The sequence below is a fragment of the Muscardinus avellanarius genome (assembly GCF_963383645.1).
Source record: "Muscardinus avellanarius genome assembly, chromosome: 5".
Lineage (NCBI taxonomy): Eukaryota > Metazoa > Chordata > Mammalia > Rodentia > Gliridae > Muscardinus > Muscardinus avellanarius.
The window spans coordinates 90337402-90353068 of NC_137790.1; the positions used below are offsets into that span (position 1 = coordinate 90337402).

General features: G+C 44.6%; 1 protein-coding gene across 1 annotated transcript in view; it reads left to right on the forward strand.

Annotated features, from left to right (window-relative positions):
* The window catches only part of MCF2L2 (MCF.2 cell line derived transforming sequence-like 2), a gene marked incomplete at both ends in the record, with an annotated part of 233944 nt that overhangs the window by 81494 nt on the left and 136783 nt on the right, over positions 1–15667 (forward strand). The window contains 2 exons of the mRNA XM_080696562.1: positions 7882–8073; positions 11821–12012. Of these exons, the coding sequence (XP_080552688.1) occupies positions 7882–8073; positions 11821–12012 (384 nt within the window). The remainder of the gene's footprint in view (positions 1–7881; positions 8074–11820; positions 12013–15667) is intronic.

Here is a 15667-nt window from a genome sequence, read left to right on the forward strand (position 1 = left end):
GGGCATTTTTTTTCCTTTGCAATACTGGGAATTAAATCCAGGGGCACTCTACCTCTGAACTACACCCTCAGCCCTATTCTATTTTTTATTTTGAAACAGGGTCTCATTAAGTTTCAGAGGGCCTCACTAAGTAGCTGAGGCTGGCCATGAACCTGTGAGCCTCCAGTCTCAGCCTCCCAAGTACTGGGATTACGGGCATGCATCACCACACCCAGCTGCAAAATTCTTGAACCAGCTGGACTAACCTCTCACAGATGACGTGCGGAGCCAGGCAGGTTGATTTTTATCTACCCTGTGTCTTGCTTGCCTGTTTCTAAAGCCTGTTTTATACAGGATTCAGCATACCTATTCCTCTGCCTTGGGTGTACCAACCAAAATTGTCTGAACATAACTGGGATCTTTATCAATATATCTGGTGGCAGATTTCTAAGAGGGTTTGTTGTTTCAGGTGATTAGTGCTTGACTAGCCTTTCTGTTTGTCCTGTAAAGTGTTAAAGGGTGCTGTCACTGCACGAGTTCTGGGCCTGATTGCAGAGACTCCCAACAGATCAGGTCTGGCCACTCTCTCCAGAAACAAAATGGGAAAAGTAATGGTGAAAGGCAGGAAAGGAGTTTATTCATATAGACATATGGGGAAGATAAGAGGGACCAAGTACCTCAACCTTGTCTCTGAGGCACTGACTTGAGCCCCTAGATTCTATAGCGGAGGAGTTGGAAGTTCACAGCATCCTGGGCAACCTGAGGCTGGGTTGATAATTATCTCAGGAGCAGCCATGAAGAAACTGGGAAATTCACTGTTGCCTGGGGAGGAGTTTCAATCATCATAAGGTGTTTATTGTTAGACCTCTTGTTTCTGGAATCCAAGGTGACTGCAAGAGAGAATGGCTCACAGCAAAAGACACTGACATAAAGTGGAGGTAAAGAGGACAAGCTCTGTCCTGCTCTGAGTCCCCCTGGGGCAGCCGCAGGCCTCTGAGGCCCCGCCCATGCCCTAAGCACAAGCAGAACCCACCACACATCTGCTGGAGCACATCCTCTTCTCAGCACACGGGCAACTTCCCACACAGCCACAGCTACACACTTGCCCTGCACAGTGACATCATCCCCACAGGTAACCTCTGGCTAACTCACTAGCCAGATTCTTGCCAGGTGCACACTGAGCCCTTTCCTTGCCCTGTTCTAGCCTAAGGGTTTAGCAATCATTAAATCCTTCTTCCTGATTCTGAATAGCAATAGTTTCATCTCCTGTCTTCTGTTAGAGCAGGATTGCTGGAGGTTTGGCTGTGAGGCATGCTGAGGCCTTTGGTGAGGGGTCAGCGGAGAAATAGACCAGGAGAGGGAGGGAGGAACCCAGTGGATTTCAGCCTTCACCTTTCGTCAAGGTGGCCAAGAAGGCATAAAGTCCAGGCCATTAACATGCTCAGGGGGTCATCTAGCTGGTGCTGTGGCTTTTGTTTGTGTGAAGTTTTCAAACACCCAGGGAAACAGATAGATTGGTACAACTCCCGCATGGCTATCACTCTGCTTCTACTATTAACTTCCTGGCTTTTTAAAAGTATACTTTTATTGGTGCATTGTAATTATACATCACAGTGAGATTGAAAGTGATTCAGACATACATGTGCATACCACTGGTGTATTTCCTTTCCCATCCTACCCAATTCCCCCATCCGTGTACGTGTTAGTAAGGTTGGTAGTGATACTTTCATGTATGGACATAACATTATCTGCTCTGTTTCCTCCCTCAACCCTCCTATCTCTTCTCCCCACCTTCCTCCTTCAAGCCCCCTCCACTATTCTACTGGTCTCTTTCCTCATTTCTCTGAAGTCCCTTTAATTTTTTATTTTTTTTCTCTAGCTTCCACACATAAGAGAAAATATATGACTCTTGACTTTCTGAGACTAGCTGAACTTTAATTTTTAGCAAGATATCAAGGAATGGTATAACCCGGTCACGTGTTGGTTCCATTCCTCGTCTTTGGAGGAATCTCAATACTGATCTCCATAGAGGTTGTAGTAACTTACAATCCCACCAACAGTGGACAAGACTTCCCATTTCCCCACATCCTTGCCGTGCTTACTGTTGTTTGAATTCTTGATGCTTGCCATTCTGACTAGGGCTTGATGGCATCTCAGTGTAGCTTTGATTTGCATTTCCCTGATTGCTAATGATGTTGAGCTTGTTTCAACCTCCCATACACCCTCCCTTCCCATGCCTTTATCTGTGGGGTTCCCCAACATGGTGGCCTTACTCTCTTTCTCACTAATTTTTTTCATGGTAGTTATTTATCTTTCACCTGTCTTAGTAATGGAGTTCTTAGGGGGCACTCAGCTGTTGCTACAATAAAATTTTCTGATTTGCATGTTACAACTGGACTATCTAGTTTTCTGGAATTTCTAGCATCTGAAAAATGTCAGATAAGCTTGTGGTCAGAGAACTATATTTTACCTCTTTATCATCATTTCTTTCTTTCTTTTTTTTTTTTTTTTTACTTTGAAGGTTTTATCGTTTATCTTGAGCATGAGCTATATAAACTAAAAAACAAGCTAGAGTTTGAAGGTTTCCTAGTAAAGGTCCTGGTAGGTACCAGAAGGATTGGTAGCCATACTGTGCGGCCTCAGTCACTGCACATGAGGGAGCACAGGTGGGCTGGAAGGGGACAGGAGCACAGGCCTGAGAGTCCATCAAAGCTGGACACAAATCTTGGCTCCAACAACCATCAGCCATGTGACTCCTACCAAGTTCCTTAGGCTTTCTGAACACAGCACCCTCATCTAGAAAAGAGATAACCATTTGTACCTCCCAGAGTCTCTAGGAAGATTAGATGAGTTAGACGTGTGGTAAGGACTTAATGAGTGCCTGGGGTATCAGGAGTGGTCAGTACTCAGGGGCTACTATTATTACCCATACATTTCTATAATAGTGATCTTTCAGCATCAAAAGTAGAATCAGAGTAGATCTTAAGTCGTCTTTATGGTCCCCTCCCAGATCCCTTTAGACCTGTTATTAACATCTCTTGTCTACCATTGCAAATATTTTAAGAAGGTTCTGGAGGGTTTCCAAGTAAAGAGCAGGCTATGATTGCTCCATGACCCTGCAAAAGTGTCCTGTTTGGAGCCGAGCATGGTGGCACACGCTTGTAATCTCAGCATTCAGGAGGCTGAGACCTGAGGATCGCGGTTCGCGGACAGCCTCACCTACTTAGTGAGACCCACTGCAACTCAGTGAGACCCGGTTTTAAAATAAAGAATAAAAAATAGGCAGGGGCTGTAGCTAGGAGGTTGAATGTCCCTGGGTTCCATCCCCAGACCCGCAAAAAAAAAAAAAGTGTCCTGTTTGCATTTCCCTGGGCCCAGAAAACTCAATGCTGTGCTTGATAAATTGGGCCGTCGAACTTAAAAAAATCAAAAGAGATTTCTTCATCAAATTTTTTTTTATTTCTATATTTGAAATTGCATAGTTCAAGCAACTGAATGAGGTCTCTAAGCCTAGGCAGAACAAATGCTCCATTTTTCTCTGCATGTGTGGGTCAGAAACAGATTCTGGATTCTCCAGGATGAAAAGAGAGAAGCTTGGCACTTCTCTTTCCTACCCAGGTCACCTTTGGCTTCCCCACTTCTCTTTTGTAAATCAGGGTCTATATCAAAGAGTTGTAAGGAGTCGGATAATCAGTGGAAAGCATTCAGAATAGTACCTGACAGAGTACACACTCAGTAAGTGTTATTGTTACTAACACACAGAGGCAGTGGAGTACACACTGGGGGCGACTGGGGGAGTAGGAGCATAGGTTCCGTCTGCAGGGGCTGAACAGTTCTGATAAGGCTCTCTCATTCACTCTAGACTCATTCTGCAAATATTTACTCGCCTCCTACCATGTCAAGCACTGCGTTAAGTTTAAGTTTTGAACTGAATAAATTGGTAAAAAAAAAAAAAAGCACTGCCCAGGGAATCTGAATTCTCATCTCCCCATAGGAATGGTGACCAGGGCATCTGGGCCTTTGCTGCTCAAAACAAGGGAACTGAGTACTTGTCTCCAGGTTCTTTTAACTAAGCCACTGTTTGATTTGTGTCACTTTATTCCCCTCTTGTTACTCCTTTTGTTTCATACAACAATCATTTATTCTTAAGTACCTAACCTCTTCCATGCTCCATTTTAAGTTGCATAAGAGTTGGTCCTTGTCCAATGTGTGTGGCACAATGCGGTTAGTGGGCAACTGGTCACAACAGTAAAGTGTGTGCTCTGATCAAGAGAAGCATAAAGTATTGTGGGAATACAGAGGAGGCTCTCAGGAGAAAACGGGAGTGTCAGAGGACATTTCCTAGAGAGAGCAAACTCAGAAAGGTGACTTAGATAGGGCTGGTGTCAGAGAAGTAAAGGAAGAGTGATTGGGGGAGTAAGACCGTGGAAGGACGGAGTTTGCTAGACAGAGAGCAGATGGAGAAAGACAGACACCTGGAGCTGCCTGGAACTGGGAGGATGACAAACGGCTCATAAGTGCGTTTGCAGCAGAGAGTGGAGTTGAGGGAAGCAGAGGAGGAAGTTGGTGAGAGGCTTAGCAGGCTAGTTCTAAGCCCTGTGTGTGCATGGCTCAGGAGTTTGAACCCGTCCCTGACGACATTGGCAGGCGAGAGTGACACAGACATGCCAGGATGCTGGCTGCAATTGCTGCTCTGTTTTCAGCCTTGAGCATGATCTGAAGGAGAGCGTGTTAGGATTTTCCAGAGAAACATGACGAATATGTATAATTATAAGAGGGGTTTTATTAGAATGTCTTAAATGACCAAGTCTGTATAGGCTGGAGATGCCCTGTTCAAGAAGCTGGAAACCTCAGAACAAGAAAGAGAGGCCAGTCGTGCTGACCAGCCTCAGCCTGAAAGTCCCCTAAAAAACTGATGGTGCAAGGCCATATTCAAAGCCTGAAGAACCTGGACTCTGATGTCCATGAAAGACAGCAGTAACAAAAAAACACACCCAGCCGGGCATGGGGGCGCACACTTGTGATCCCAGCACTTGGGAGGCTGAGACCGGAGGACTGTGGTTCCCAGACAGCCTCAGCTACTTAGCGAGGCCTTTCACAACTCATTGAGACCCTGTTTCAAAAATATAAAAAGATGCTGGACGTGGTGGTGCACGCTTGTAATCCCTGCGCTTGGGAGGCTGAGACAGGAGGATCGCAAGGGTTCGAAGCCAGCCTCAGCTACTTAGTGAGGCTCTCAGCAACTTAGTGAGACCCTATTTCCAAATAAAATATTTTTAAAAAGGGTCTGGGAGTATAGCCCGGAGGTAGAAAGCCTCTGGGTTCCACCCCCACTACCACCAATAAATAAATAAATAAAAATAAATAAAAAAAGACTAAAAAAAATAGGGCTGGGGTTGTAGCTAGGAGGTTCCATTCCCAGTAACACACACACACACACACACACACACACACACACACAACAAAAACAAACAAACAACAACAACAACAAAAACAAAAAAACCACCTACTCAAGAAGGGCCAAGGGTGCCCCATTTGCAAGCTTCCTTTTCTTCCACTTTTTCATCCCGTTCAGGCCCCCAGCCTAACTAGATGATGCTGTAATGTTAAGCGCAGGCCTTTCCCACTCTGTTCACTGACCCACACACCAATCTTTTCTGGAAGCACCCTCACAGACATGCCTAGATGTGTGCTTGGCCAGTTTTCTAGGCATCCCTCAATCCAGTCCAGTTCAAAATCAAAACTAACCATCAGAGAGAGCCTGAAGGAAATCGAGGTGACCAGCTGTCCCCTTAAGGCCTGAACACACAGTGACCAGGAGGCAGTACAGAGGAATCGAATTTTAAAGGTGTTAGGAAGGACAAGGGCTCTGCAAGGCCTGGTGACTAACAGGGCAGAGATGGGTTTTGAAATTGTGGAAACCACAAAGGAGTGTGAGTTAAGAAGGGCAAGTTGACTTTGAGGAGTCTCATGACTCCATAGATTCCCATAAAAAGTGCGACCGCAGAACATGCTTTACTGAATACTCAGCAGTGGTGGCCAGGGTGACTTTAGACGCTCTGCTCCTGGAGACCTCCTGGAATGTGACAGTCATCTCAGGATTCAGTAAAGGCAAAGTGTTTTTTATGACAACAGCCCCACCCCAGTCCCATCCCTCTCTCCTCTCTGCTCTTTCCTCTCCTGGTAACTTCCTCTGTGACAGCCACACCCTCCTTTTTCCTGCTTTTCTGACTTGCCAAACACATTTCTGCCTCAAGGCCAAAGACTGCCTGGCTTGTTCCTCAAGTCTTCCCTTGTGTGTTGAGCGTTCCTGAGATCATCCAACTTAAAACAGCACGTTTGTAATCCCAGCATTTGGGAGGCTGAGACAGGAGAATCCCAGTTTGTGGCCAGCCTTAGCTACTACTTAGTGAGCCCCTTTGCAACTTTGTGAGACTCTGTTTCAAAATAAAGAATAAAAAATAGGGCTGGGGTGTAGTTTGGAGGTAGAATGCCCCTGGGTTCCATCCCCCTTACTTCAAACACAAAAAAACAGCAGCTCTTCCACCAGAACGCCTTGCCCTCTCTCCCAGAGTTTTCTCCATAGCTCTTGTTGGTATCTAAATATGATATCACCCATGTATTTAATTGTTTATGGCCTGTGTCTCCCACCTAGGAAAGAATGTTTGGTACATGGTAAAGCCTCAATATTGTGTGATAGACAAATGAGTGAATTTGCTTAAAAACAGGAAAAAGTGGCACCTGTGGTTAAAACAAAGTAAGCCATGCAGAATGAGGGAGGAAATACAGGTGCTGAGCAGATGGGGTGAGGCCAGAGAGGGGCTATGTAACCCTGGTAGGGGTTAGATAAGTATATTTCTGAATGTCATGACTATCACAGAGGTTGTCAAATGTCTTTCTTCTTTCCTCTTTTAGTTGATAGGGAGATTCAGTGTGTTATTATGTGCACAATACTACTCAGTGCTTTTCTAGCCCTAGAGCTGATCATAATTGTAAACATTTAATGACTTGTATAACTTAATTACTTTCTCCATTCTGCATTAAACTGAAAGTGCCTGGCTTGTTACACTGTATCTGCAGTGTGCAGCCCAGAACTCTTTAAGTATTTGAATGAATGGCTGTTGTTCTTCAGAGCACAGGTGAGCCTGGGTTAGACTAGGCTTCCTGGGAACCTGGAGCCACCAGAGAGCTTTCTTGGGTTCCCAGCTAAGACCTGGGTCAGCAGCATCTCCATACCCCCCTCTAGCTTCAGAGTGTCCCAGCATTAGGAATGGCCTAAAAAGATTAGAAAACGAAGCTGTGGTCATTAAAATATATCAGAGTATAGAAAATAGAGTGCAGACTTGTAAAAGGGAATGGTTGGTAGGGGCTGGGTACTGCCAGGAGTCAGGTAGCTGTTATAATGTAAAGTACCCTTGCTAAAATAATTAGCAAGTAGATAGTGGAGTTGGGACTTCGGACTTGCACATTCTAAAGAGAGGTTTGCATAATAAATGGTATCTAGCTAAGGATTCCCCAAGAGGATGGGAGGAGGGGATAGACCTTTGAAAGGAGATCAGATACCACATGACCCTTGACCTTGTGAATCATTCTGGTTTAAACAAAGAAACCTGGGCATAGACCAACAGTTAGGCAGGAAATTAAGGGGAGGACTTAGACCTATGTCATAGAATTACATAGTAGAACAAGATGGAGTGTACATGTGTCACAAGTCTGTACAAGAACCCGTGGTTACAGGAATACTCTCTGGGAGCCTCAACGAGGTCCCCGGGGACAGTTCCACTAAACTGTAACAGGTCAAACTGTAACACAGAGCATGCAGTGCTAGGCAGTTATTAGCCTGGTGAAGCCCTGGCTCTGAGGCCAATCCTCTGATGCTTGGCTGTGGGTGCTCATTCACAGGAGCCAGTGGAGAAGGCACAGATGCTCGCACTGACTGGGGACCAGCTCATCCAAAGCCACCATTATGCAGTGGACTCCATCAGACCCCGATGCGTGGAGCTCAGGCACCTCTGTGATGATTTCATCAATGAAAACAAGAAGAAAGATGACATTTTAGGAAAGTCCTTGGAGTTGCACCGACAGTTAGACAAGGTGAGCAAGTCCAGGCCATGAACATGTCTACAAGGCATTCTGTGAATCAGTGTGTGTGTTGGGGGCACCCCCCACCCAGTACTGGGCTAGGGACTGAACCCTGAATATTCTACCTATGAGCTGTACCCTCAGCCCTTTTTAGTTTTTTCTTTGAAGCAGGGTCTCACTAGGTCACTGAGAGTCTTGCTATATTGCTAAGGCTGGCCTTGAGCCAGTGATTCTCTTGTCTCGGCCTTTCAAGAACTGGGATTACAGGTATGCACCATCACACCGGCTGATTTTTTTTTTTTTTTTCAGGTCTGGGGATGGAACCCAGGGGCATTCAACCTCTAAGCTACACCCTACCTTATTTTTTTATTCTTTATTTTGAAACAGGGTCTCGCTAAGTTGCAAAGGGCCTCACTGAATAGCTGAGGCTGTCCGCAAACCACAATCCTTCTGTCTCAACCTCCCAAATGCTAGGATTACATGCATGTGCCACCATGCTCAGCTAACACAGGCTGTTTAATCCTATCTGTCCTCCTTGCCTCCTGGGATTGCTGAGAGGATCGAACTATATGTGAACAAGTGCTCAAGAGCCATCAAAAGTTATGCAGAGTCTAGGTCATTGACAGAAATGAAAGTGCCCTAGCAATCTTACCACATCCCATTCAAATGAACTGAAGTCTGTTTCCTGTGTGGAGGCAGACTTAGAGTGTGTTTTGGCCTGGCCTTATGGGGACATTTTTTGATTCCCTTCTGGTGTACAAAGAATCAAGTACTACATTTGCAAAGTGCTTCTCTCATAAAGAGACAAGAGATTGCAAGTCCTTTTGGAGACACTTACGTAATAATGACCATTCCCACACCATTTTCTGAGCATACACTCTGTTCTCACTGAGCATATACTCTGTTCTCACTGGGCAGGAACATAATTATGACATCTCTCTGATCCTCAACACAGCCTATAGTGATGGCCTCACTGTCCAGAGGTAGAAATTGATACTTGGCATGATGAGGACAATGGTTCTCAACACTTAGACCGTGAGAGTCACTTAGAGAGCTGGTTTTAATGGCAGATTCCTAGATTTGGCAGGGCTGGGAGTGAGCCCAGGACTCAAGTTGTTAGCCAAGCCCCCAAGTGATTGCAGTGCCCAGGGTTCAGGTAGCACAGGGACGACTCTGAGAAGCCCTGGAATGAGGGATGGCTCAAGACCACCCATGGAGCAAGAGGAATCTAGATTTGAGGCCAGGACAGTCAGATCACTGACCTTGGCTCTGTAGACTAGACATGGAGGCCGTGTGCTCGCTGGAAGAGGGTACACAAATCCTCTACGGTGAGCTCCTAGTCAGCACAGCAGTGCCTTCTGGACCCTTCCCTGCCAGCTGTTTCCAGGCAGAATGCCCCAGTGGCCCTGAGTCAGCGGGGCTCCATTTCCACAGCTGTTTACCGTGGCGTGGCGGGGGCACTCACCCAGGATGTTTACATCAGCCCAGTGCCAAAGGGATTTGAATGTCAATGAAATACGCTGGTTCCAGAAGCAAGTGCTGAGCTTGCTGCAGGATCAGCGGCTCTTCCGACCTCCATTTCTGCCTCATTGTGATTTTGCAGAAGATTCCAGCTTAATGCTTTCTGCCGATCTAGGCATGGTGTATAAAGAGAAAGATTTTGCAGTATTTATCAAAGGGTGATGTCATATTATTTTGACAAGCCAAAAATGAAAAAAGTTAATCACGAGTGACCACATACCATACTCCCCTACTACCCCTACACAATGGGAATCATTCATTTTGAGACATCTATGTCATTTTTGGTTTCTCTAAATGTACCATAAGACAGGTGTGTAGTGGCACATACCTGAAATCCCAGTACTTGGGAAGCTGAGACAGGATTGCAGGTTCCAGGACAGCCAGCAATGTAGCCAGACCCAGTTTCAGAACAAAAAATAAAAAGGGCTGTGGATATAGCTCTGAAGTAGGATGCCCCTTGGTTCAATCCTCAGCACCACAAAAAATAAATAAATAAATAAAATAAAATAAAAATAAATGTAGCATAAATTTAGTGTAGATAACTTAGGGGGGAAAAGATAGTTAAATTGCCTTTAACTTTCCCACTTAGAAATCATCATTTTGGAGTGTTTCTTTTTATCTTTTCTTGGTGTAGTTGTTTTATATTGCTCTTCATGTCACATGATAAATGTAAATGCAGATGTACTTGCATTAGAAGCTTCTTTTTACATAAATATTAAGGATACCAGTCTTCCTGTTCAAATATCTCAGAAGTTCAAAAGAGCAAAGATGTCTTAAGCTGGGTGTACACGCTTGTAATCCCAGCATTTGGGAGGCTGAGACAGGAGGATCGCTGTTCGAGGCCAGCCTCAGCTATTTAGTGAGGTCCTTTGCAACTCAGTGAGACCCTGTTTCAAATTAAAGAATAAAAAACTGGGCTGGGGTTGTAGTTTAGAGGTAGAAGGGCCCTGGATTCCATCCCCAGTATTGGGGGGTGGGGGGAAGCAAACACATCTTTAAAAATTTTTTGAAGTGGAGCATGGTGGCACATGCCTGTAATCTTAGCATTTGAGAAGCTGAAACAGGAGGATCGGGGTGTGAAGACAGCCTCAGCTACTTAGTAAGGCCCTCTGCAACTCGGTGAGACCTTGTTTCAAAATAAAGAATAAAAAATAAGGCTGTGAGTATAGCTCAGAGGTAAAACACCCCTGGGTTCCATTCTCAGTACCTCAAGAAAAAAAAATCCTTTTGAATTGTCAGTCATTTGTGGTACACACCTGTATCTTAGCCACATTGGAGGCTGAGGCAAGAGGATCACAAGTTTGAGACCAGCCTGGAAACTTAGTGAAAACCTGTCTCGAAATATAAAAATGAGCTGGGTGTGGTGCCATACTTTTGTAATGCCAGTCCTCAGGAGGCTGAGACAAGAAGATGGCAGGTTTGCAGCCAGCCTCAGCTGCTTAGTGATGCCCTGTTTCAAAATAAAGAATAAAAAATAGGGCTGGGGGTGTAGCTTGGAGGTAGAATGCCCCTGGGTTCAATCTCCAGTACAACCAAAAAATAAAGAATTAAATTAATTAATTAATTAATTAATTAAAAAATAAAAATGTCTGGAGATGTTGCTCAATGGTAGAGTGCCCTGTGTTCAGTTCCCAGTCCCCTGAAAAACAAAATTGACTTGCTACAATTAATCACTTACCTGATCTCATCCTAGTGTCCAGAAAATTTGAGAATTATTGTTTTAAGTTACAAAGCTTTGCATTCATGAATGCTTCTGTGGAAAAGACAAATGCCAGTGAATGCAAATGTGGATCACCTGGGGATTCAAGGAAAATGCTGTTTTTGTTAAAGGGACATTCCCTACCCAGGAAGTCATGTAGGTCTAGTAGCTCACTAATCTCCCAAATTATCCAAGCTGTAAACAATCTGGGTGCAAAACAAGTGACAAGCAGAAGCCTACAAAGCTGTTGACTACATTTCTTTATGTTCTACCTGCCTTAGAGATATTTAACTTTTCCTTTTTGGAGATAATTGTCAGTGGAAAAGAGAAAAATGTTTATATGAATAATTTTACTGATTGACTTCCCTGAGAAGTGGACATTAATTTGGGCTTGTCCATCCCATAGTATCATTTAGAGTGCTTGGACTCCTGAACTTTATACTGTCCCATGAATATTTCCCTTGGTCCCAGAATGCTTGGAAGCTCAGACCGCTCCGAGTCAGGTTAACTGCATGGGGCTTGGTGTTTCTTTTTGAAAGGTCAGCCAATGGTGTGAAGCAGGAATCTACCTCTTGGCTTCTCAAGCAGTAGACAAGTGCCAGTCTCGAGAGGGGGTGGACGGTGCCTTGAACGACATTGAGACATTCCTGAGCACTGCCAAGGAGTATCAGTTGCTCAGCCCCAAGGAGTTTTACAACCAGTTTGAGTTGATACTCACCGATGACATAAAGGTAATGTTTCTGCAGTATTGGGAAAGGCATGGGGGAGGAGGGAAAACTTGCCTTTTGTCTAAAAAGTCCCAGCAGGATATATTGAGTAGACTAACCAGTTTTTGAACCCTCAGGTGGCTTCTCAGTTCCTGGTCTGAATGTCTTGGCAAACTGACCTTCAGGGTCTGACTCAAATACCACCTGTAGTCAGTCACTCATTTCTTTTAAATACTTACAAGCATCTCTGCAGTATGGTGCTCTAAGGCATGTTTCTGACCCCCATGGAGCTTACAGGTACAGTGGAACATTAATAAAATAATTACGCAAAAACGTGTTACAAACTACGTGCTCTGAAAGAGGGATTCAAGGTCCCTATGAGGCTTGTGAAAGAAGAACTTGACTTGGACTGGGGTTAGAGAAGGCTTTGGGGGAGAATCACTTAAACCAAGCCCTGGAGATTGGGTAGAGAAGATGGAGAGCTTTTCCAGACAGAAGGGACAAGGCTGGAGGGCACCTGGCACAAGAACAGACCAAAAAAATCAGAATGGGTGTGGAGAGCCTTGTCTACATCAGCACCCCTGTGTCTAGTCTGTGCCTGTTGAATCCATGCTGAGCAAACAGTGAGCAGACAGGGTGGCAGCATGGGTGGGGACAGTTGTGTGGGACTTCACCTCGGTGACGGTTCTTTCCCTGACCCTTCGCACTGAGTTTCAGTCCTAACATGAACTTGGGGTTAGAGGGGGATAGGACCTTGCCCCAGAACAGGGACACTTCTTTTATCCAGCACAGGGGACAAACAGAAGGATACAGTATCAGTAGCCCCAGGTCCAAATTCCTAAGGCAGAACAGTCTCAACCTAGATCCAAGTCCAGTAGCTGAAGAACAAGAGAGTCTGCCTGGGGGGCTGCGGCTGCAGTGGCAGTGCTGACACTTCACACACCACCCCATACACCACCTGCCAGAAAATGAGTACAACTTAATAAACCACCTCCGAAAACCAGGCAGAAACATGGGCAAATGGAAGGACTAAAGGAGAAACGCTGATCACAATCCTGTAAAGTGGACCAAAATGTTTCCAAAGCCCATTGCTATGGTTTAACGTCCCCTCCAAAACTCCTGTTGAAATTTAATTGTCATTGTAATACTGTTAAAAGGTGAGGCCCTTACAAGGTGACTCGGTTGTGGGGGCTCTGCCCTCAGGAAAGGATTAATGCTGTTACAGCGGGAGCAGGTTAGTTATCACAGGAGTGGGCTTCTGATAAAAGGTTGATTTCATCTTATACTTCATTAAAATGTATGACTACAATGCACCAATTTAAAAAAAAAATGTGGAGTTCAGCCCCACCTTTCCACTGTCGTGCATGCCTGCTTTCTCTCCTTGTGATGTCTTCCACCATGCTGTGACACAGCAAGAAGGCCCTTGCAAAATGTAGGACTGGACCATGCTCTGCAGCAGCCTAGCACAGAACTGTAAGAAATAGTGTTACCAGACCCAAGTACACCTGCTCACTGCTTGGAAGCCAATGTGGAGATGAGAATTTTGGGAAAGGAAATCAGATTTATTCATGGGCTCACACCCTGAGTACGTGGGGTAGTGCTATCATTCCCCAAAAAAGACTATCTTAGGAACTCACACGTACCAGAGTCCTTCTGTAGGCAACGCAAGGAGGTGCAAGGTGTAATGGGCAGGAAGACCTTGTACTGGCAGGGACTTTGTCATCGAGGGCATCTTAGCCAGAACTTCACAATTGACCTCAACTTACTAGGGCTAGTTCCTGTAATTTGTTAGACAAATAATATTTCTTTTCTGCAAGTTAAACTTGCAGCTTTGAATTGCTTACATGCTTTATGTCTGTTGATACACAGAACTAAAGAATTTGAAGAAATGTTACACATTCTGATGTTATCTGAGAGTCACCAGATGTTCTGGGTTCTGTAAATAGGCAGAAAGAATATTTCATAGTTAACATCTTAATCATTTAGGTGTGGGCTTTTCTTTAGAAACTGAAATGCCAGGGAAAGGAAAGGCAAGTCAGACAATTCACAAAGAGACAACAACTGCTACAATAAATCTCTGTTCTTTATAAGTTACCTAGTCTCGTGTTTTCTTATAGCAGTGGAAAACAGACTTGACTGTAAGATTTAAATTGCCCGTTGCATCAGAGAGTGAGTTTTGTTCATTGAGGAGTAATGACTATTTTCAACACTGGCACTCTACTCATATAGAAATATTCTTACAATATGTATATGTACAGGTCAATATATGTATATATGCATATATACTTCCTTATTTTGTTAGTTGAGAGGGACCTATTAGCAATGAGCTTTTTTTTTTTTTTTTCCAAAACTGGAGGTAGCATGCAGGGGCATTCTACCTCCAAGGTACACCTCATGGGCCACCAACATCTGGCTAAGACCACAGTATTAATGGGCACACCTAGTGTCAAAAACCGTGTGTGTGTGTGTGTGTGTGTGTGTGTGTGTGTGTGTGACTGGGGATTGAATCCAAGGCTACCACACAACCATTCTTTTACTTTTAAGACATGGTCTCCTAAATTGCCCTGTTGGTCTCCAGAGTATCTAGGATTACAGATGTGTGCCACCATACTCAGCTAACGTCTTGCTTCTCCTTTTTTTTTTTTTTTTTGGTGGTACTGGGGGTGGAACCCAGAGGCTTTCTACCTCTGGGCTATGCTCCCAGACCTATTTTATACTTTATTTGGAAACAGGGTCTCACTAAAGTTGCTGAGAGCCTCACTAAGTAGCTGAGGCTGGCTTCGAACCTGTGTGATCCTCCTGTCTCAGCCTCCCAAGCGTGGGTATTACAAGCATGCGCCACCACGCCCAGCTAAGGTCTTGCTTTCTAATACCATTCTCCATTAAGGAATACAAGACAAGACAAGGTTCCTTGGACAAATGTCTGCTTCTAGGACTGGGATGGGAAATACATAGGGTGATCCTGGAGCATCTTGCAGTGCTACAACACAAGTCAATGATGGGGCCTGGGAGCCAATTAAAAGAGTTCTTAGTGGACAATGCTGGAAAATTTGAGCAACTAAATTGATAAAGTAATACAAGATTGCAGCCCAAAGTATAAAATAGATATCCATTAATACATACTCATATTAAAATATAATGGAATAAATTGGAGAGAGAAAACTAATTTTCCATGTGGAAGAAGACTAGATTACTTGTATGTGTACTTTACTCTTAGGAGTTGTATGATCTATGTCAGAACTATTCCTGAAAGGCGCATGTGCTGAAGGCTTGGCTTGGATGCAGTAGTGTACAGAGGTACGGCTTTAGCAGAGAGATTAGGTCATGAAGGCTCTTGATTTCATCAGTGGATTGTAATTATAAACCCAGGATGGGTTCATAATTGAATGGACTTCGGGAACGTGGTAGAAACTGGAAGTTGGAGCTGTTTGGAGGAAGCGAGTCACTGGGGATGTGGTCTGGAAAAAAATAGCTTGTCTCCTGCCCCCGCCCTGCTTCCTGGCCCCCACGAGGAGCAGCTCTGCTCGGCCATGTCCTTCCCGCAGTATGTTATGTTTCCCCACAAGACCCAGTGATGGGCAAGCAACTATGGACCGAAATCTCTGAAACCGTGACCCCAAATAAACCTCTCCCAAGTTGATTTTCTCAAGTGAATGAAAAGCAAGCTGAGACAAGGTGG